This window comes from Sus scrofa, chromosome 6 (genome assembly GCF_054392235.1).
Source record: "Sus scrofa isolate SSC_HxYL_T2T_F1_AM1 chromosome 6, Sscrofa_HxYL_maternal_Yorkshire_Landrace_v2.0, whole genome shotgun sequence".
Classification (NCBI taxonomy): Eukaryota; Metazoa; Chordata; class Mammalia; order Artiodactyla; family Suidae; genus Sus; species Sus scrofa.
Window position 1 is genome coordinate 162,772,837 of NC_139388.1, and position 23,681 is coordinate 162,796,517.

General features: G+C 39.4%; 1 protein-coding gene across 8 annotated transcripts in view; it reads left to right on the forward strand.

Annotated features, from left to right (window-relative positions):
• The first annotated feature begins 303 nt into the window (after positions 1-303).
• The window catches only part of IFT25 (intraflagellar transport 25), a 63,550-nt gene continuing 40,172 nt past the window's right edge, over positions 304-23,681 (forward strand). For 5 of the 8 annotated variants that reach the window (XR_014808236.1, XR_014808238.1, XR_014808237.1 and 2 more), the window contains exons 1-5: positions 304-440; positions 4,224-4,291; positions 5,813-5,925; positions 18,586-18,692; positions 20,262-20,330. Coding sequence is in view for 5 of the 8 variants with exons in the window: in XM_084965052.1 (XP_084821178.1) it covers positions 5,828-5,925; positions 18,586-18,692; positions 20,262-20,330 (274 nt within the window). In the remaining 3 variants the exon portion in view is untranslated. Of the gene's footprint in view, positions 748-4,223; positions 4,292-5,812; positions 5,926-18,585; positions 18,693-20,261; positions 20,331-23,681 lie in introns of all 8 variants that reach the window. The other 3 variants (XM_021096609.2, XM_013999368.3, XM_005665411.4) reach the window with 3 other exon arrangements.

Here is a 23,681-nt window from a genome sequence, read left to right on the forward strand (position 1 = left end):
GGGAGGGTAGGCAGCGCGTGCTCAGGGCTTACCTAGGGACAGGCCCTTGGGCGGGGCTGCGGAACTCAGCCCGCGAACCAAAGATCACGGGGGCGTGGCCTGGGGCGTGGCCTATGGGAGGGTGGAGCATCAGGCCGGGAGAAGAGCTGAGCGCTCTGGGGATCTCGAGGAGGCTGGGCGGGAGGGAGGCGGGGCTGGGGAATGGGGCGCGCAACGCAGGGTGGGGCGAGACGGGGCGGGGTCTGAGGGAGGGGTGGAGCATAGAGCCGGGAGTAGATTCTGCGCAGCAGCCAGCGAACTCCTAGGAGGCCGGCGGAGAGGGGAGAGGCGGAGTTGTGGGCAGGGAGGTAGAGAGAAACGAAGCTCGACTGTAAGCGCGTTTGTCGCTAACCGGAGGCCTAGGCGATCCGGGCTTTGTGGCTCGCCCGGCACCTTGGGAGGTGGGACCCTGGCTGGGCGAGGCCGACAGAAGGGGATGCTGGTGGAGGAGGGAGCGAGCGAGCGAGCGTGGCGGGGGTTGTGAGGGGACGCGCGGCGCGGAGGCGGATCGCCGGGGTCGCTGAGGCTTGGCTCGTGAGGGGACCGGGAAGGGGGAAGTCTGACGCAGGTCTCTTCGAAGTACCAGAGAACCAGCGCACGAACTTTTTCTAGGCCTGATAAAATGTTTTGACCCCCCCACACACAAAGGGAAAATCAATTCCAAGTCGAAATTATAAGTGTATGAAAATGAAACCTATCCACTGGAACGTAAGTTCATACTTCAGAATTATGTTTGACATAAGATGTGGGTTCATTTAAGATATTTTATCTAGTTTGGCGCCAGGAGTCCAAAGTTATGAATGTTCAGGGCCCATGGAGGTCTCGAAATGGCCTTGAACTGAAGAGAAGGGTTTGGGATGGAGGGGAAAATGTGGGGTCAGGGCTGATTGCCTTTCAAGTGATATGCCAAGCTATAGGCCCTGGCTGGCACTGGGGAGAGGGAGGATGGCGCTTCTCGAATTTACACACGTTCCCGGTGGATGATGTAATGGGACAGGGTTTGAGGAATCAAAGAGTTACCAGAAGCTAGTGGCTGGTCGGGGAGAAGGTGAACTGAAGACTTGGCGCAGAGAGGTTTGCGGAAAGAAAGGACATGCGAACTGGAGGTGAAAGGGTGGATAAATGGCACTGGGACAAGATAAGGCATCTAAGGCATCACCACCAGTCCAATTGAGAACCACTGAACTATAGGCTAAAGCCTACTCTCTTTACCTGACTTTCAAGTATTTGTATTATCTGCTCCTAATCTACCTTTCCTAGAATTCAAGTCATTCTAAAGGAACCCCAGTGCAAGAATTCTTTCTTTAGTTTCTTTCATAGGTTATTACCTTTTCTTGTACACTTCCAGGATTGGAAAAGATTAAAAATCTTCTCTTTGCTAGAAATTTCTTATATCTATGATGTCATCCAGCTTAAAATTCATGTTTGTTTGTTTATTTATTTTGCCCATGCCTGCAGCATGTGGAAGTTCCTAGGCCAGGAATCGAACCCATACCACAGCAGCAACCCAAGCTGCTGCAGTGACAATGCCAAATCTTCAATCCATGGCACCACAGAGAACTCTGGAATTCATATTTGTTGAGTGCATTTCTCCCTGTTATTATCATCAGTTATTAGTGAAAAATTCTAATACTTTTTACATTTGAAGACTTGTGATGTTAAAACTTGTAGTCACATTTCTCTCACTAAATTATCTCTCCTTGAAACAATATTCTTTCAACTTCCTCCATTTAATGTAGCTTATATATCATCATGAAATTTTTGCACTCCTCTGAACAATGTAAAGCCTGACAGTGTCTTACTTAAAATATGCTAATTGGAACCGAACAGAGTATTCTAGGTGTGGTTCACTATTAGCATGTAACATACTAAGTTACTAGTTTCATGGTTGTCCATCTTCCTTGACACTGAGCTTGAAGGCAAAAACCAAGCCTTGGTCACCATCTTTGTCTTAGATTTACTGTAGTCAAAGGTGACGACATAGTATCTTTGCATTACTAGTGCAGTGTCTGGCCCTTAGTTGGTTTTCAAAGATTTCGATAGAAGGTGGTTCCTTCTTAACTCCAATAATATAATCTAAAATAACATTCCTTTGCCTTATAGTGACTTTGCAATCAACTAATCCTCTATATTTTACACATAGAGATGAAGGATTGGCAAGGTTTTTCTCTAAAGGGCCAGATAATAGATATTTTAGGCTTTATGAGTCTGTCACAAACATTCAACTCTGTCACTATAGCACAAAAGTAGCCACAGACAATATATACATGAATGAGCATGGCCATTTCCAATAAACCTACTCATTGACACAAAGCTGCAAATTTCCTATCTCATATGATTTTCATGTGCCACAAAATACTATATTGATTTTGAAAAATATTTTAAAATGTAAAAAGCATTCTTAGCTGATGGGCCATACAAAAACAGGTGTCAGGCTAGATTTGACTTATAGGCAATAGTTTCCCAATCCCTGATCTAAACCGTTCTTCATGTGATTGATTTTTTTTTTTTTTTTTTTTTTTTTTTTGTCTGTTTTAGGACCACACCGGGGGCATATGGAGGTTCCCCGGCTAGGGGTCAAATCAGAGCTGTAACCGCTGGCCTACACCGCATTTGTAACCTGCACTACTCTCAGCAATGCCGGATCCTTAACCCACGGTTCGAGCCCAGGGAGTGAAACTCTGTCCTCATGAATACTAGTCAGATTCATTTCCACTGAGCCATGGTGGGAACTCCTGATTTTTTAAGTCTGAGTACAGGCCTTTACTGTTATCCTTATTCAGTATCTTAGTCATTGCAACCCATTTTTCTAGCTTGCTCAGTTCTTGTGTGCTAATTCTAGCATATTAGCTGATATCCCAGCTTTGTGTCATCTGCAAAACTGATAAAACAAACTTTTTCTATCCTTAATAATGAAAATGTTGAATGGGATAAGGATAAAGGTCTTCCACAGTTCATTTTGTCCCATTAATCATTATTCTTTGAGGATAGCCATTCCAAGAATTATAAACAATCTACCTCAAGTACTGCCTGTCACCTATCCCACATTTCTTCATCTAGTCCACAGGTTATCTGAGATGCTTTGAAATTTTCTTGAAGTGTTCAGAGCATTCAGAAGTAATAGGAAGTAACTCTATCAAACAAAAAGAAATATATAGATTTGGTATAACATGTACTAAAGTTACTGTTGCTTTCTAGTTTTACTACCTTCTTGTTTAGATTTTCAAGGACATGCTTTTAATGATGAAATTTAGCAATTTTAGAATTTTTGTTGAGAATTAACATCCAAGTACATCAATCTCTATTTCCAAGAATTCACCGTATTTTTTCTCTTCAAACTAAGAGTTAACAATGTTCAAGCAACAGCAGTTCTCTGGTATCAATAGTATTAAAAGCTGTGTAAGATTGGCAAGAAAAAAGGCGAAATAAAATCATATTATCATGTATGCCTTTTTCCTTCAATCTTGCCACAGCTTTTAATACTAAATACTAGATTTTAAAATTATAATAGAAAATGAGCTTTATCCCAATAAATATACAAAATAAGAAGAAATAGATAGTTTTCTCCAAATATAAATTTCAAAATTGACTCAAGAAGATATAGAAAGCCGAAAGAGACTTATTGAACTTGAAATAGTAAAAATGCTATAAACACTTTACTGGGCTTATAGGATCCGATAACACCCATCTTATATAAATTCTTCTAACAAAAAGAAAAATAGGGGAAACACTAAGATTGTTTATGTTGGGAGTACAGTCTAAATTCCAAATCCAGATATAATATTGAAAAAAAAAAAGCAAGCAGCAAGGGATATGTACACTGTGACAACATCTAAGTTTTTAAAAGAACTGTGCATACTGATCCATATATGATAAAAGTATAAAAACATGGGAAGGATATTCACCAGTTTCGGAATAGCTGTTACCACTGGGCAAGGAAGGGTATAAAGACAGGAGCTACTTATTTCTTTAAAAAAAATTTGAAGTGGACATACTGAAATGTTAACATTTCTCAAATCTGTGAAGTAGGTACATAATTGTTTAATGTAAGACATCCACTATAGCTTGTTGTTTGTTTATTTGAAATAGTTTTATTTTTTAAAAAAGTTAAACTGGGGCTTAGTTTGTGTATTGGAAGTCTTTCTTCCTTTTCCAAACATTCTTCATCTTTTAATTCTTTGTAGATACAGCTTGCCCGGTCGCCTTGCATCTGCATTATTGGTTTGTGCCCTATCACTGCAGATCAAGGAGGGTGAGTTCTGGTGTACTCTTTCTCTAGTCTTCCTTCTGTCAGCTCAACAGTATCTTCTCAGGATGCTTTTTTTCAAACTTAAATCTACAACAGAGATGCCTTTAAGTTCATGGACCAAATGACTGAATTAGAATTTAAAAATTGGAGTTCCTATCCTGGTACATTGGGTTAAGAATCCAACTGCAGCAGCTCGGGTCCCTGCAGAGCTGTAGGTTTGATCCTCAGCCCCGTGTCCTGGGTTAAAGGATCCAGCATTGCCTCAGCTGCAGCTTGCTGCTTGGGTTGAATCCTTGGCCCGGGAACTTCCACGTGCCACAGGTGCATCCATAAAAAAATAAAAAATAAATGGATAAACAATTGGAGTTCTCTTGTGGTACAGCAGGTTTAGGATCCAGTCTGTGTTGTTACTGCATCGGCTCGGGTTGCTGCTGTGGCACAGGTTGGATCCCCGGCCCAGGAACTTCCACATGCCATGAGCGTAGCCAAAAAAAAAAGGAGTTCCCATTGTGGCGCAGTGGTTAACGAGTCCAACTAGGAACCATGAGGTTTCGGGTTCAATCTCTGACCCTGCTCAGTGGGTTAAGGATCCCGCATTGCTGTGGCTCTGGTGTAGGCCGGAGGCTACAGCTCCGATGAGACCCCTGGCCTGGGAACTTCCATATGCTGCGGGAAGCGGCCCTAGAAAAGGCAGAAAGGCAAAAAAAAAAAAAAAAAAAATTTGTCTGCTCTCTTATTTCATATTTCTGCTCAAAAAAAAATGCTGATAAAGTATCTCTTAAGGGAGTTCCCGTCGTGGCGCAGTGGTTAACGAATCCGACTAGGAACCATGAGGTTGCGGATTCGGTCCCTGCCCTTGCTCAGTGGGTTAACGATCCGGTGTTGCCGTGAGCTGTGGTGTAGGTTGCAGACGCGGCTTGGATCCCGCGTTGCTGTGGCTCTGGTGCAGGCCGGTGGCTACAGCTCCGACTGGACCCCTAGCCTGGGAACCTCCATATGCCGCGGGAGCGGCCCAAAAAAATAGCAAAAAGACAAAAAAAAAAAAAAAAAAAAAGTATCTCTTAAGATTTAAGTACTATTGTTTGCTACTTCAATCAATAAGCATATAGAGAAACAGTTACAAAGCATCTGTTTTTATGCGCCACATTTTTTAACATATCAGAAATATAGCAATATAAATACTTTAAAAATTTACCAACTAATTTGTGTCACTTTAGCTTATTAACTGTTTCTGTATAATTATTGAGGGGTTTTAATTCTAGAAGCAGAAAAATTATGTAAGTGTTAGGGACTTGGGTTGTAGAGTAGAGTAGTAAAAATACCCTTATACAGACTATCCCTGGGAGAGATCAGAAGTTGACTTATGTAAATAAGCATGTTAGAATCCCTCCCACTTGTTGAATAGCTTGGTTGTTAAGATGGGTGCTAGGCAACAGACTTTCTCTCTCTTTCTTTTCTCAGCTAAAGGTCAGAGAATAAAAAGTTGCTTTTGTTGTTATTGTTTTGTTACTGTTTTACTTGCAGGTTCAACATTTAAAGATGAAAAAAGTTGATCTTTGTTTAAGCTCTGAAGGGACTGAAGTGATTTTAGCTACATCAAGTGATGAAAAACACCCACCTGAAAATATCATTGATGGGTAAGAGTTACTATTCTTTCTTCCTTAAAGTCTTTTTTTTTTTTTTTTTCCTTGAGCCAATCCCGTGGCATATGGAGGTTCCCAGGCTAGGGGTCGAATCGGAGCTGTAGCCACCAGCCTACACCAGAGCCACAGCAACTCGGGATCCGAGCCGCGTCTGCGACCACAGCTCATGGCAATGTGGGATCCTTAACCCACTGAGCAAGGGCAGGGACCGAACCCACAACCTCATGGTTCCTGGTCGAATTCGTTAACCACTGCGCCACGACGAGAACTCCCTTAAAGTCTTAATATTAGGTCAGTAAACCACCTAAGTATTGAGATATGTTTTAGAACAGCTAGCACTTAGCCCTGGTAAGCATAGTTTAATAAATATTTGGTGAACTAGATTACCTAACCACTCACTTTAGTACCATTCCTGGAACTAATTCAGTTCTGTATATTTAGGTTTTTGATCCTTTTCTTTATAATTCCTAAACTGAACTTTTTCTGTTTGTTTGTTTTTTGTCTTTTGTCTTTTCAGAGCTGCACCCTGAGCATATGGAGGTTCCCAGGGTAGGGGTCTAATCAGAGCTACAGCTGCTGGCCTATACCACAGCCACAGCAATGCTAGATCCAAACCGCGTCTTCGACCTACACCATAGCTCACGGCAATGACAGATCCTTAACCCACAGAGCGAGGCCAGGGATCAAACCTGTGTCCTCATGGATGCTAGTCAGATTCATTAACCGCTGAGCCACTATGGGAACTCCGGATTCTCAGACTTTTAAATCCCAAGAAAAAGTAGTTAATGGGAGAACTCTTTTTTTAAAAGATTGATGTCAATCTAGTTGATTTACAATATTATATGTTTCAGATATACTGTGTGGTGATTCACAATTTTTAAAGATTTTACTCCATTTATAAGATATTGGCTGTATTCCCTGTGCTATATAATACATCCTTGTAGTTTATTTATTTTATACATAGAAGTTTGTACCTCTTAGTCCCCTTAGACCTATGTTGCCCCTCTCCACTTCCCTTTCCCCACTGCTAACCACCAGTTTGTTCTCTTCATCTGAAAGTCTCTTTCTTTTTTGTAATACTATTTTCTTTTATTTTTTAGATTCCACATTTAAGTTATATACCATGCTTATCTTTCTCTGTCTGACTTATTTCACCAAGCAAATAATCTCCAAATCCATCCAGGAAGAACTCCTTTTTTTTTTTTTAAACAGTTCTGGCTATTTTATTGCTCTCTTGAGTTCTCTCTGTTGGTATTTGTATAGTGACCTGAGTTTGACTCATAGAATGGTATAATTTTAGAGCTGGAAGGATTATGAGTTCGTTTTATCTGAACTTTTTATTTAGTCTTATGGTAAGAGAGGTCTAAAGAGGTCAAATACCAGTTTTAACTATTGAAGGCAGAGCCTGTTGTGACATAGATCTTCTGGTTCTTTGTGTTCTATTGTGAAGTCCATATATCTGGACAAAATTCCAGCAATTGGACCTGTTCCTTTAAGGCCAGTTGTTATCTCCTCTCTGAACTGTCCCTTTCCCTCAAGTAAGATTAGCTTACCTTTTTGTTAGGCTCCAATAGAATTTGGTATATACCTCTATTACCTTATTTATTCCTTTATTGTATAATTACTTGTTTTTAATGTTCATCACCTCAACTGGAAATATCTAGAAGTCAGAGACTGACTTTTTTCATCTTTGACTACAGTCTCTTAAAATATTTGTTGAGTAGCTTGTGAGTTAGACCATCAAAGATTAGTCATACGTACAATCACACATAGACATTTATACATACGTATATGCATCTGTTATGGTACATTTGCACAGGGCTTTATAATTTTATAGATGTTATATCACTTGACTCTTACAGTAAGCTTGGGGAATAAGAGGCCAAAATGAAAGTATTTTCAATCTCGTATAAAGATGACAACAAAGATGATGAGAAGTAAAATGACATAATCACACTGATAAGCAAATGACAAAATCAAAACTAACACTCATTTCTTTTAACTCCCAGTTTCCCAAATTTAAGATATGAAGAAAAAACTTAATGTCTGTGGTTTTCATCCTCCTTAGTTTTTTACTTCTGCAATTCAGATAATAGTTATTTATCCCACTCTGCCATAGAGATATAAATGTGAGGACTGATATGAGGATCACAGACCTTTAGAGATTTTTCTTAAGTTGTTGGCCAGAAATAGACATCTTTCCAAAAGTACCCCTTGTCTCTGTTTGAAGATAGATCAAATTTCCAAGGTAAGATCAATCTACCTTACACCCTTTTGGTGACCTTTCTTTCAAGGGGGAATGTTTATAAATCATTAAGATTGGGTATTTTACGTAACAGAGAATATTTTAGAATCTATCAGTCCATATTAGTAAGTACATAATTTTTTTTTTTTTTTTGCTTTTTTTTTTAGGGCCACACCCATGACATATGGACGTTCCCAGGTTAGGGATCTAATCGGAGCTACAGCTGCTGGCCTATGCCACAGCCACAACAACACAGGACCCGAGCCAAGTCTTTGACCTACACCACAGCTCACAGCAACGCCGGATCCTTGACCCGCTGAATGAGGCCAGGAATTGAACCTGCAACCTCATGGCTCCTAGTCGGATTCATTTCTGCTGCACCATGATGGGGGAATTCCTGTAATATTTTTTAGATTGTATAAAAACCCTTAGTACAGAAAACGATGTGGAATAAAAGTGGTTAACTGACCTGATAACCGAACAGAGCACATCAGAGACTTTTAATTCATATTCATTTCCAACAAATACAGTTAGACTTTATATGGTAGATACTAAAATTTACTCTTTTTATTTATTTACTTATTTATTTTGGTCTTTTTGACTTTGCTAGGGCCACTCCTGCGGCATATGGAGGTTCCCAGGTTAGGGGTCTAATCGGAGCTGTAGCCACCGGCCTACGCCAGAGCCACAGCAACGCAGGATCCGAACCGTATCTGCAACCTACACCACAGCTCACGGCAACGCCGGATCGTTAACCCACTGAGCGAGGCCAGGGATGGAACCCCCAACCTCATGGTTCCTAGTCAGATGCGTTAACCACTGCGCCACGATGGGAGCTCCTAAAATTTACTCTTTACTCATAAGTTGGTGTATCTGAGTGGAAGTAACCATAGAATTTTTTGGAGAAAGCAGTGCTGTAAATTTTCCCCTAATAGACAGTGCTTCCAATTCTTAATTTTCTCAGAAATGGAGTTCTAAAAAGTGATTATATTTCAACTTCCTCTTGACCCTACTTTTGCTTTTTGGTATTTACCATGTCAGTGAAAGAGGAAAAAATTCTATAGAAGGAAAAAAAAAGAGTTAAGAGAAAAAGTAGAAGAGAGAGAGAACTAGTCCTTTTGGAATAATGGAGAAGAATGATTTCCTATTAGAATTCCTGGGAAGTGAACTGAATGTGTTACTTTGGGCTAAGAATATATGTGTTATTACTTGAGCCTCAGTTTCCTCATCTGAAAATTGGGGATAATACCACTTTCCCTGACTACCTCAGAGTTGTGGGGAAAAAAAAAAAATTACATGACTTTTTTTTTTTTAACACATGAGATAATAAATGTTTAACAATTAATAGCTATAAGGCTTTATTTTAAAGGAAACTACTATTTTGATGGCTTTATTATACTTAATTGTACGGATCTAGTTATATGTTATTTTAAAATCCTGGTGCATCTTTACATATCTTTGATGTTATATTGCTCACGTTCATTAAAAACACCCAGGAAGGAGTTCCCGTCGTGGCACAGTGGTTAATGAATCTGAGTAGGAATCATGAGGTTGCAGGTTCGATCCCTGGCCTCATTCAGTGGGTTAAGGATCTGGCGTTGCCCTGAGCTGTGGTGAAGGTTGCAGATGCGGCTTGGATCCCACGTTGCTGTGGCTCTGGCATAGGCCGGTGGCTACAGCTCCAATTCAACCCCTAGCCTGGGATTCTCCATATGCCGTGGGAGTGGCCCTAGAAATGGCAAAAAGACAAAAAAAAAAAAAAAAAAATCGGCTAGACCAAAAAATCTGTAAAGATTTAGATGATCCATACAACACTCTCAGTCACCTTGACTGACATTTATAGAACACTATAATCAACAATAGCACATGGAACAAGTGTACATTGAACATGCACTGAAATGTGCTGGACCATAAAATAAGTCTCAATAAATTTCAGAAAACTGAAATCTCAAAGAATATGTTCTCCAAAAAAAATAGTAATTATGTGAAGTGGTGGATGTGTTAACTAACTTTATTGGGTAATCATTTTGCAATATATGTGCGTATCACACTTTGTGTATGTACACCTTAAAGTTACGTGATGACGCATGTCAATTATATCTCAGTTAAGCTGGAGAAGAAAAGAATATGTTCTCTGACCACTATGTAATTAAATTTAGAAATAAATAACAGAAAGCCATCTAGAAAATACACCAAAACTTAGAAATTAAACACACAGCACTTTGGAATAACCCATGGGTCAAAGAAAAAAAACCACAAAAGATATTAGAAAATATTTCTTTTTTCTTTCTTTTTTTAATTTTAGCCACCCTGCAGCATATGCAGCTCCCCGGCCAGGGATTAGATCCCAGCCATAGTTGCAACCTAAGCCACAGTTACAGCAATGCCAGATCTTTAACCCACTGTGTCAAGCCAGGGATTGAACCAACATCCCAGTGCTCCCAAAACACTGCCAACTCCTTTGAGCCACAGTGGGAGCTCTAGAAAATATTTCTAAGTGAATGATAATGAAAAAAATAAATAGCCGCATTTGTGGTATGCAGCTAAAGCAATTCTTTAAGGGATAGTTATAGCATAAATACTTATATTAAAAAGGAGAATAGTTTTAAAACCAGTAATTAAATTTCTACCTTAGGAAGCTAGATAATGAAGAGCAAATAATACCAAAAGAAAGAAGACAATAAATGATAAAGGTAAGAGCAAAAATCAATGAAATAGAAAATAGGCAGTTAGAAAAAATTAATAAAACAAAAATTGATCCTGTGAAAAGAGTAATAAACCTCTAGCAAAACTGACAACAAAAAAAAGAGAGAAAATGCAAATTGCTTGTACCAGAATGGAAAGAAGCAGTATCACCAGAAATTCTAAAAGGGTCAATATCAAGAACAAATATAGGCTAATAAATTTGACAACTTAGATGAAATGGACAGATTCCTTGAAAAACTCAACCTATAAAAATGATACAAGGTAAAATAGAAAAATCAAAATAGCTTATATCGATTGTAGAAATTAAACTGTATAAATATCCTACAAATTGAATCCAGCAAATGGAGGATATCATAAGAATGCAATATTTACCACCTTATCACAGGAATACAGATTGAATGTAATTTACCATATTGCCAGAACAACAGAGAAGAAAATCATACAATCATTCTGAAAAATCATTTGACAAAATTCACCATGCATTCATGATAACAACTCTCAAAAAACTAAAAAAAGAAGGAATTTTCTCAGTCTGATAAAGGCATTAACTAAAAATTTTTAGCTTAATGGTGAAGTAATAAACGCTTTCCCAGTGAAACAAATGAGCGCATGTAACAAAACAGAAACAGACTCACAGATGCAAAAATCCAACTAGTGGATACCATGGGGAGAGGGAAGCTGGGAGGGGCAAATAAGGGTATGGGATTAAGAGATACAAGCTAGTATATAGAAAATAGATAAGCAACAAGGCTCTATTGTACAGCACAAGGAAACATAGCCATTGTTTTCTAGTAACTTTTTTTTTTCTGTCTTTTTAGAGCTGTACCTGTGGCACATGCAAGTTCCCAGGCTAGGGGTCAGTTGGAGCTACAGCTGCTGACCTACACCACAGCCACAGCAACTCGGGATCAGAGCCACATCTGCAGCCTACACTACAGCTCATGTCAGTGTCAGATCCCTGACCCACTGAGTGAGGCCACGGATCGAACCCACATCCTCATGCATACTGGTAAGGTTTTTTACTGCTGAGCGACAACTGTAGTAACTTTAAATGCAGTATAATCTATAAAAATTTTGAATCACTATGCTATACACCTGGAACTAATATAATATTTTAAATCAACTATACTTCAATTAAAAAAATACTTACTCCCCTAAGATTGGAAACAAAGCAAAGATGTTAGTTCTCACCATTTCTATTCACTGTTGTCTTGGAGGTCTTAGCCAATGCAGTAAGGCAAGAAAAGACATAAAGATTGGAAGGAAAGGAGTTCCCCTTGTGGCACAGTGGTAATAAACCCAACTAGTATCCATGAGACTGTGGGTTCAATCCCTGGCCCCACTCAGTGGGTTAAGGATCTGGCATCGCTGTGTCTTTGGCGTAGGCCGGCAGCTGCAATTCTGATTTGATCCCTAGCCTGGGAACTTCCATATGCCGCATATGCAGCCCTAAACAAAAAAAGATCGAAAAGAACAAAACCGTCTTTGTTCAGTACTGTATGTCACTTATATGTGGACTATAAAAAGCACAAGAAACTAGTGACTACCACAAAAAAGAAACAGACTCACAGAAAAATCTAGAGTTTACCAGTGGGCAGGGCAGGGAGAGGCAAAAATATGGGTAGGAGATTCGGAGGTACCAACTATTGAGTGTAAGATAGGCTCAAGGCTGTATTGAACAACATGGGAAATATAGCCGATATTTTATAGTAGTTGTAAAGGGAAAGCAACCTGTACAATTGTATACAAATTTTAAAAAATTCGGAAGAAAATCAGTAGACGTAGTATAATGAAGATAATGATCAGAATGCACCCTTCTGTGGTATTTCCTCAAAGAGGAAGGTCTTCCTATTCCAGATGGCAGCTGGAAAATAAGTTTTGGTGTGAGTCCTCTTAACATACATCTTGTAACCAAGTAGCCTTTTGAACTATTCATAATATTTATTTGGGTTTCCATTTCTTTAGGCGTGCGTGTGTGTGTGTGTGCATGTGTGTATACACATATACATATACAGATAAGAGCTACTGGCCACTAAATTTTTTTTTTCTTTGTTCACAGTTTATATGAATCTACATAACCCTAAGGAATCTACCAAAAACTAAATTTAGCAAGGTCAATACATAAAAATCAATTGTATTACTATATACCAGCAGGAAACATTTGGAAAATGGAATTTTTAAAAATTCCATTTACGAGGGAGTTCCCTGCTGATGTAGTGGTTAGGAATCAGTGCTTTTACCGCTGTGGCATGGTCTGGAAACAGATCCCACATCAAGCCTTGCCCTTCCCCCCAAGAAATGTGACTGCCACGTACTCTGGGTTGAAGTTCCCTGGTGGAATAGTGGTTAAGGATTTGGCATTGTCACTGGTGTGGCACAGGTTCAGTCCCTGGCCCAGGAACTTCCACATGCCACAGGCATGGCCAAAAAAAAAAAAAAAAAAAAATTCCATTTACAATGGCATTTAAAACATTTAAGGAGTTCTTGTTGTGGCTCAGCACTAATCCAGCTAGTAACCATGAGGACATGGGTTCAATTCCTGGCCTTGGTTAGTGGGTTAAATATCTGGCGTTGCTGTGGCCATGGTGTAGGCTCGCAGCTGCAGCTCCAGTTCAGCCCCTAGCCTGGGAACTTACATATGCCACAGGTACAGTCCAAAAAAGCAGAAAAATAAAAATAAAAATAGCACATTTAAAGTAGTTAAGAATAAACATTCCTGTTGTGGCACAGCAGAGACGAATCCGACTAGGAACCATGAGATTGTGGGTTCGATTTCTGGCCTTGCTCAGTGGGTTAAGGATCCCGTGTTGCTGTGGCTGTGGTGTGGGCCAGCAGCTGTAGCTCCAATTTGACCCCTATCATGGGAACCTCCACATGCCTCAGGTGTGGCCCTAAAAAGACAACTCCCCTCCCAAAAAAAGCAATTAAATAAATGAAAAGATATAAATGAACAGAAAACTCAATATTGTTGCAATGGCAGTTTCTCTCTAAAATGACTTAGGGCTTCAGTACAATTGCAATAGATTTTTTTTTTCTTTTGTTTTTTATAAGGCCAAACCTGCGGTGTATGGAAGTTCTCAGGCTAGGGGTGGAATCGAATGGAACTGCAGCCACACAGCTGTCCTGTGCCACAGCCACAGCAACACCGGATCCAACTGACCTGCCAGGGATCAAACTTGCATCCTCATGGACACTATGTTGGGTTCTTAACCCATTCAGACACGACAGGGACTCCTCAATAGACTTTTACATAGAAATTAACAAGTCGATTCTGAAATGAATATGGAAATGCAAAGACCTACTTTTGTCAAACTAATCTTGAAAAAGAAGTTGGAGCACTTACATTATCTGATTGCAAAATTTATATACACAGTAATCAAAACAGCATGGCACTTTTGCAAAGACAGATCCAGCATGGCACTTTTGTAAAGATAGATCAATATAGATCAGTGGAACAGACTAGAGAGCCCAGAAATAGACCAATACATATAAAGTCAACTAATTTTCAGCAAAAGGATAAGGATACAGAAACTGATGAATGGAATAACATGGGAGGGCAGAAATGCATACACATCTATGTATAGTCCATTAATTTTAGAGAAAGACACTAAGGTAAATCAATAGGAAAAGGAAAGTTTTTTTTTCTTTTATTTTTTAAATGATTTTTTTCCATTATACCTGGTTTACAGTGTGCTGTCAGTTTTCTGCTGTACAGCAAGGTGACCCAATCACACATACATATATACATTTTTTTTCACATTATCATGCTCCATCATAAGTGACTAGATATAGTTCCCAGTGCTGTACAGCAGGATCTCATTGCTAATCCATTCCAAAGGCAATAGTTTGCATCTATTAACCCCAAATTCCCAATCCATCCCACTCCCTCCTCCTCCCCCTTTGCAACCACAAGTCTGTTCTCCATGTCCATGATTTTCTTTTCTGTGAAAGGTTCGTTTGTGCCATGTATTGGATTCCAGATATAAGTGATATCATATGGTATTTGTCATTCTCTTTCTGACTTACTTCACTTAGTATGAGAGTCTCTAGTTCCATCCATGTTGCTGCAAATGGAATTATTTTGTTCTTTTTTGTGTCTGAGTAGTATTCCATTGTGTATATATACCACATGTTCTTAATCCATTCATCTGTTGATGGACATTTAGGTTGTTTCCATGTCTTTCCATTCACTATTGTGAATAGTGCTGCAATGAACATATGGGTGCATGTGTCTTTTTCAAGGAGTTTTGTCCGTATATATGCCCAAGAGTGGGATTGCTGGGTAATATGGTAATTCTATATATAGTTTTCTAAGGTACCTCCTTACTGTTTTCCATAGTGGTTGTACCAATTTACATTCCCACCAACAGTGCAGGAGGGTTCCCTGGGAAAGCAAAGTATTTTTAACATTTGGTGCTAGAATGACCGAATAAACATGTAGATAAAAATAAACCTCAACCGCTACCTCATACAAAATGCAAAAATTAATTCAAGATGAATCATAGAACTTAATTCAGAGCTAAAATATTTAAGCTTCTAAAAGAAAACCTAAAAAAGTACTTTTGTGACAATGAAGTAGGCAAAGATTTCTTAATGAAGACACAAAAATTACTAAGCATGAAAAAGGTAATAAAACTGAGAGTTTCTATTGTGTCTCAGCAGGTTAAGAACCCAACTAATAATCCTTGAGGGTGCGGGTCTGATCCCTGGACTCATTCAGTGGGTTAAGGATTCTGCATTGCCATGAGCTGTGGCGTAGGTCACAGATGAGGCTCAGATCTGGTATTGCTGTGGCTATGGCATATACCAGCAGCTGGAGTTCCAATTTGACCCCTAGCCTGGGAACTTGCATATGAAACAGGTACAGGTACAGCCCTAAAAAGAGAAGAAAAAAAAAAAAAAGGTAATAAAACTAGACTTCACCAAAAATAAGACTAATACGCATTGAAAGACACAGTTAAGAAAATGGAAAGGCAAACTGCAGACTGGGAGAAAATATTCGTGATACATATATATCTGACAAAGGACTCCCACAAATATATAGTAAAAATTAAAAAAGCTTTTTAAAAAATAAAATATTTAGGAGTTCCCACTGTGGCTCAGTAGTTAACGAATCCAACTAAGAACCTTGAGGTTGCCGGTTTGATCCCTGGCCTCGCTCAGTGGGTTAAGGATCTGGTGTTGCCGTGAGCTGTGGTGTAGGTTGCAGACGTGGCTTGGATGTGGTGTTGCTGTGACTGTGGTGTGGGTTGGTGGCTACAGCTCCAATTAGACTCTTAGCCTGGGAACCTCCATATGCCATGGGTGCAGCCCTGGAATAGACAAAAAGACAAAAATAAATAAAATAAAACACTGCTAAGTGAAGTCAGCCATACAATGAGACACCAACATCAAATGCTTTCACTGACATGTGGAATCTGAAAAAAGGACAGACTGAACTTCTTTGCAGAACAGATGCTGACTCACAGACATTGAAAAACTTATGGTCTCCGGAGGAGAGAGTTTGGGGGGTGGGGGTATGTGCTTGGGCTGTGGGATGGAAATCCTGTGAAATCACATTGTTATGATCATTATACCACTACAGGTGTGATAAAATAAAATAAAATAAAACACTTAGCAGACACTTAGCAGAAAAGAAAATATATGAATGTCCAAAAAGTACATGAAAAAGGACTTAGCATCATTTGTCATCAGGGAAATGCAAATTAATACCGTAATCATCATTTCACATCCACTTGAATGGCTAAAATTAAAAAATTGATAACAGCAAATGTTGACAAGGATATAGAGCAACTAGACTCCCTCCCATTTCTATTAGGAATGGAAAATGACACAACCACTTTAAAAATCTGACGTTTTCTCATAAAATTTAATATACCTCTACCTTATGACTCAGCAATTCCACTCACAGTAATTATCCAAGGAAATGAAAACGTATCCACAAAAACACTTGTACAAGAATGTTCAGTAGAGGCTTTATTCATACAAGTAAAAAACTGGAGGAAATCCAAATATTCAACAAAAAAAATCAAGCAAAAAAACGAACAAATTATAGCATAGTCTATGGCAATGGAAGTCAGATCAGTGGTTGCATAAGGGCGGTGGGGATTGTCTGGAAGGAAAGAAAAGGGAAGTTTCCAGAGTGATGGAAAAGTTCCTTATTTTGATTAGGGTGTTGGTTATCCTGAGATACTGCTTACTTAAGCACATACATTTATCAAAACAAATTGAATTGTACACTTAAGGGAAATTTCACTTAAGGTAAAAAGAAAGGGAGTTCCTGTCGTGGCGCAGTGGTTAACAAATCCAACTAGGAACCACAAGGTTGCAGGTTCGATCCCTGGCCTCCATCAGTGGGTTAAGGATCCAGTGTTGCCGTGAGCTGTGGTGTAGATAACAGACACGGCTTGGATACCAAGTTGCTGTGCCTGTGGTGTAGGCCGGTGGGTACAGCTCCGATTAGACCCTTAGCCTGGGAACTTCCATATGCCACGGGCTTGACCCTAGAAAAGACAAAAAAAGACAAAAAAAAAAAAAAAAAAAAAAGAAAGAAAAAAAAGAAAACCTTTTCTTTTTAAAATTATATAATTATGTACTTATATAATGGTATAATTAAAATAGAAATATTATTTCTGTAGTCAATACTACATATATATGTAAAATTGTGCATAGTGCAAGACTAACATTGAATGCATGTATTAATTTGTTTCAACGAACATCTATTGTGTATCTACTATGGGTCAGCCATTGTGATAGTTACTGGCAATATAAAGATGAGGAACAGAGGAGTTCCCATCACGGTGCAGCAGAAACAAAACTGACTAGTATCCATGAGGTCACAGGTTCGGTCCCTGGCCTCACTCAGTAGGTTAAGGATCTGGTGTTGCTGTGAGTTGTGGTGTAGGTCACAGACGCAGTTTAGATTTGATGTTGCTGTGGCTGTGGTGTAGGCCGGCAGCTATAGCTCCGATTCCACCCCTAGCCTGGGAACTTCCATTTGCTGCCAGTGCAGCCCTAAAAAGACAAAAAAAAAAAAAAAAAAAAAAAAAAAAAAAAAATGAGGAACAAAGTGACTGGACTTAAGGAGTATGTAGCTGGAGCAATAAAAACACAAGAAAAAAGTGCCATCGTAAAAATGGATGCTGTGTGTGAGGTGAATGCAAAGGAGGAATCAAGTTATTCTGATTTGTTGGAGTTGGAGAGATGGGACCAAAAAGTGAATAAACTTTTGCAAAGGAAGAAGGGCTTTTTAGGGCAAGAGAACCTCATAAACTAAGACACAGAAGCATGAGCCTGCATGATGTGTTTACAGAATTTTAATCTTGGTCCAATGTGACTAATGGGAGATGATATCATGTTGGGGGATGATATACTTTAATGATGGGACCAGATTGTCTGGGGTCGTAAAATGCCATACTAAGGAGTTTAGGTTTATAGGCAATAAGGGGTCACTACAGGCTTTTAGACAAGAGTGACATCAATTCTGGGTTTAAAAAAAATATATATAATCTGGTAGTAGTAAAGAATGACTAAAGTTGGAGAGACATTAGTGGCAGAATGAACAGTTAGGGGTTGCAAAATCCAATGGTTGTTTTGGGGTTTTTGGTTTATTTTTTAAAATATTTATTCACTAGAATTTTATGATTAAACATTTCTAAACATTTGGCTCCACTTTTCTTTTTTTTCTTTAAAATCAACAATAGAAATCCAGAAACATTTTGGACCACCACAGGGATGTTTCCCCAAGAGTTCATTATTTGTTTTCACAAACACGTAAGGATTGAAAGGCTTGTAATCCAGAGTTACTTTGGTAAGCATATCATGTTTTCATTTCATTTCATTAATTTTCATCACCTTTCAGTTTTTCCATAGGCAGAAGGCACATATGTAAACTTTTGGCAAAAAGACTAATTTTTTTTTATACCATGGAATCCAGTTTTATTGCTGGGGTCAATGGGTGGAGAGTGTGGGTTGACTGCCTGGAGCACAGTTAGCCTCTCTGAAACGGCAAATTTGAAACCCTTCCAAAGCACGTAATAATTTCCATGCAATTTGCTATGTCAAAGCCTTTGGCAAAAGACCCTGTTATGAACATAAGAAGCCAGCTTGCCAGAACACTCGGTTTCTTGATGTCATTATTCCTGATTCTTTTGGCCAGGGTTCTCTGTCACATTCTTTCTGAAAATCTGATAACCCTGATTATTTGCATTTGGTAATTTTGATTCTTTTATTAATAATGGCGTTTTCTGAGAGATTTGGGAGAAGTCTCTCCCACTGGAACATCATCCTAATCTTGTCTTATGTTTATTTAAGGATAAAGTGTGTTAGAATCATGGCACGAAACACGATACATCCCAGATGGCTCAAATGAAGAGACGTTAGTTATTGCGAGGACTACTTACAAAATTATGGCCTGGGTTAAGGGAACAAACTAGGGCTGGTGAGACACCCGAAACTGACTACAGCAGTAAGCCACTACCTCCCCTGGGCCGAGGGAAGGAAAAGTACTGCTGGAGCTCAGTGAGAGCTAGAGTCTGTGCCTGAGGGCCTGCCTTTTAGGAGCTGTAACCAGAAGGGACATAACCCCTGTCAAAGACCCAGCACTGAAGTGGGAAGGGAGTGGAGAAAATACAACCCAACCTCACTTCTCCCCGCCCTCCAGTTTCTAGTCAGTGCCTGCAGTTGGCCAGATCTGGCCACTGGGCAGTGGGCAAATGAGTCCAGGGGACGCAGTCCCCAGCAGTCTTTCTCCCAGGTCACAGAACAGAGAAGGGGAAGAAAGGATGTGGGGCAAGAGGAGCTGGCCTAGGAGTAAGCGAAAAACCAGTGCAGCAGGAAAATGACTGTATTCTCTCTTCTGTCATTACTTGTAAAGGCTCTGGACTCATAGCTAAAGTTTGTGTTCCAGTTCTGGCTGACTAACTCTGTATCACTGAACACCTTGCCTGACTTCTCTAAGTTGCCTGATTTCTTTAGGCCTGTTTCCTCATCCTAAGATTGAAGTCCAGTGAATAAATAAATATATCTGACTCATAGTAGTTTTTCCATAAAAGTTTATGACCGAGACCACTGATGTATTATTATCTACCAGTATGCCAAAAAAAAGATGATATCAAATTCTGAAAGGCTATATACTAGCTTTGTGTTTTGTGCCTGCAAATATTTGCAAGATTGCAGTTACACAGACTGTATTTTACATAGAGACTTATGGAAAAACAGAGAGGCTGAGTGATTCTCATAATGTGGTGGTCCTGATCCCAGTACTTTATGCAGTATCACCCATGCTGAAGTCTTAGAGGAAAAAAGGACTATGGGGACAACAACATAAAACCGGGTAGATAATGAACACTTTATTTGTTTTGTTTATTTACATTATCAGTGCAGACCTTGAGGATTGAAAAGAGCACTTCTAAAGATCCGGTGGATTTTGAGCAGTGGATTGAAAGAGGTATGTGCTTGTTTTACCAGCATTGTTCTGATCATCAGGGAGTAGAGAATTGCCCTCTCCTGTCTAATCGGGCTACATTTTGGTAAAGATGACTTGAATGATTGTTGTGACATATTTAGGGCACAGAAAAACCCAGGTTTGAAAACGGATTCTTCTTCCCTTACTGGTTATATGATTGTTAATGTGATACTTAATTTTTCTGAGTTTTAGAATCCTTATCTGAAAAACAGAGATGATCCTACCATTTAAAGTTTTCATGAACACAGTGTCTGATAAATGGTAGACGAACAATAAATATTACTTTTTCATCTTTCCTTCCTTCCTGATTAATGGTGCTATTTGAATATCAGCAAAATTGGTAGCCTCTAGTTAAACACAACAGATTGACCTCGTGTGTCTATCTCCTTTTCTTCCCCAAATACCGTGAAAATAATAAAGGAATAAAGAGAAGCGTAAACCTGTAAGGAAAAAAAATAAAAACAAACAAAAAACCAGGAGACCAAAGCAAATATAGGAGATCAATGTATATTATGGAAGAGGAGTTCCTGTTGTGGCTCAGTGGGTTAAGAACCTGACATAGTGTCCATGAAGATGTGGGTTCCATCCCTGGCCTTTCTCATTGGGTTAAGGATCTGGCATTGCCACAAGCTGCAGCATAGGTCACAGATGCAGCTCAGATCTGGCATTACTGTGGCTGTGGTGTAGGCCAGCAGCTGCAGCTCTGATTTAACCCCTAGCCCAGGAACTTCCATATGCCACAGGTGTGGCTATAAAAAGAAAATGAAAGAAGATAACACTTAATATATATTATGGGAGAGAGGAAGCAGATGGAGGAATAGTAACTTTTCAGAATAGAGTAGACTAGAATCTAAGGGCCCAGCAAGGAGAATATCACTGAGAAGCAAGCCAGTTTACCAAGCATAACCACGGAAAGGCCTAGAACTCAAGACAACTGCACCATGAAAAGTGTGAGTGACACACAGTCACCCGAAAAACAAGGGTGAATAGTTGAACATCCATTTACAGAATGATTGGACCTAGGTACCTTCTCCTACCCTATAAAGCTAGTGACCAGCCTTTCCTCTCACAAACCACCCCCAAGAGGTGATTAGGAACACTGAATGTTGAGGCTTAGGACTTAGGGAGCCCGGGCATAGTAAAGAGACTGAATGAGACATGGAGTGGAAAATGGAGGATTTAAGCTTACACACTACAGCCACAACAATGCAGGATCTGAGCTGCATCTGTGACCTGCACCATAGTTCACAGCAACACCGGATCCTTAACCTACTGAGCAAGGCCAGGGATCGAACCTGTGTCCTCATGGATCCTAGCCAGGTTCATTAACCACTGAGCCACGACGGGAACTCCCAGAAGCCTACATGTTGAATGGTGGGAACTCCAGCCTTCTTCCTGTGCTTTGCTATTTATAACAGCAACCAGAAGATTGGAGGATTCATCTTTTGTGAAACTGAGTGGTCCCAGAAGAAAGATCTATGGATACTGACAAAGACGAACTCATTCCAGACCACCCTAACAAAGTCTGGGAGTCAATGAGCTTGGCTTATGAACAGCTTTCAAATGATCTACTCTTCATAAATAAAAAAAGATAGCCAAAAATCACCAGGTATATGATGAAGGCCTTAAACTCTGAATATAATCAAGCCTTTAGCTCTAATTTCATTCCAAACTATAGGGAACAGAGGATAGAGGACAAAGTAAATGAAACCACGACGAGGCAATATGAGAAAATGGGGGACATTTTACAGGACAACAGACCTAATCTCTTCAATAAGTCAATGGGATGAAAAAATGTGTGTATGAGAGAAAGCTGTTTATATTAAAAGAGACACTTCTGATTTGAATAAACAAACTATGAAAAGACATTGGGGGACAATGGGGAAATTTTAATGTGGACTGGTTGTTATGTAACATTAAAGCATTTTTAATGTTCATATGATAATGGTATTATGGTTACGTAAGAAAATATTCTTGTTTGAAGATGATAATCATATATTTAAAGATGAAATGTCAAGATGTCTAAGACTTGCTTTAAAACATGTTAGGAAAAAAATTAGATAAATCAAGTATGGTAAAATGCTGGTAATTGTAAATTCAGGATGATGGGTGTATATAAGAGTTATATCCTGTCTTTTATGTTTGAGATTTTCTAATTTTTCATATTTAAAAAACTAAGCAAATGAAAGAAGAGTTATTACTAACTTCTGATAGAGGAGTTGTATAAGAAAGAAAATGTGTCATAATTTATTAATTTCAGCAGTAAATAACATTTATACAGATAACTGTGTAACCATCAAGCATTGATTTCAAAATTGAGAGGATGATGGAGTTTCTTTTGTGGCTCATCAGGTTAAGAACCCAACTAGTGTCTGTGAGGATGCAGGTTCAATCCCTGGCCTCACTCAATGGATTAAGGATCTGGCATTGCCACAAGCTGCAGCGTAGGTCACATATGCGGCTTGGATCTGGTGTTGCTGTGGCTGTGGTGTAGGCTGGCAGCTGCAGCTCCGATTCGACCCCTAGACCAGGAACTTCCATATGCTTCAGATTTGGCTCTAAAAAGAAAAAAAAAAAAAAAAAAACATTGAGAGGATGGCAGGAAGGAAAAGTTTCAGGAGAAGGAAAAGGATTTTGGTCTAAGAGACCTAAATTTTCACCTACCATAATATAAAGTCAATAAACAAATTGATAAATCAAGGAAAGGTATATAAAACGTTATAAATCCAGGGGAAAAAAAGGCTTAAAGAGTTGAAAACATCTACCTCTAGCCTCTAGGGAGCAGGACTGGAGAAAAAAAGGTCAAGTAGGGCATTACTATTTTTCATTACATCGGAGAAAGATTAGGAAACAGAAAGTCATACATAATATTACTGCCCAGAGACTTCTCTTTTTGTACTACATGCCTTTGAAAATTATGTACACTATTTTGATACAAATAAAATTAATTTCTAAAGAAGAGCCACCTTGCCTGCCTGCTTGTATCTCTCACACGCATCCTATCGTAATAAATCTATTTCTTGAGAGTTCCCGTCGTGGCAAAGTGGTTAACGAATCTGACAAGGAACCATAAGGTCCCAGGTTCGATCCCTGGCCTTGCTCAGTGGGTTAAGGATCCAGCGTTGCCGTGAGCTGTGGTGTAGGTCGAAGACGAGGCTCAGATCTGGTGTTGCTTGTGGCTCTGGCGTAGACCTGCAGCTATAGCTTCAATTCGACCCCTAGCCTGGGAACCTCCATATGCCACAGGAACGGCCCTAAAAAAGGCAAAAAGACCGAAAAAATAAAAATAAATAAATCTATTTCTTGCCTATCAAAAAAATAATGTCAGTATTT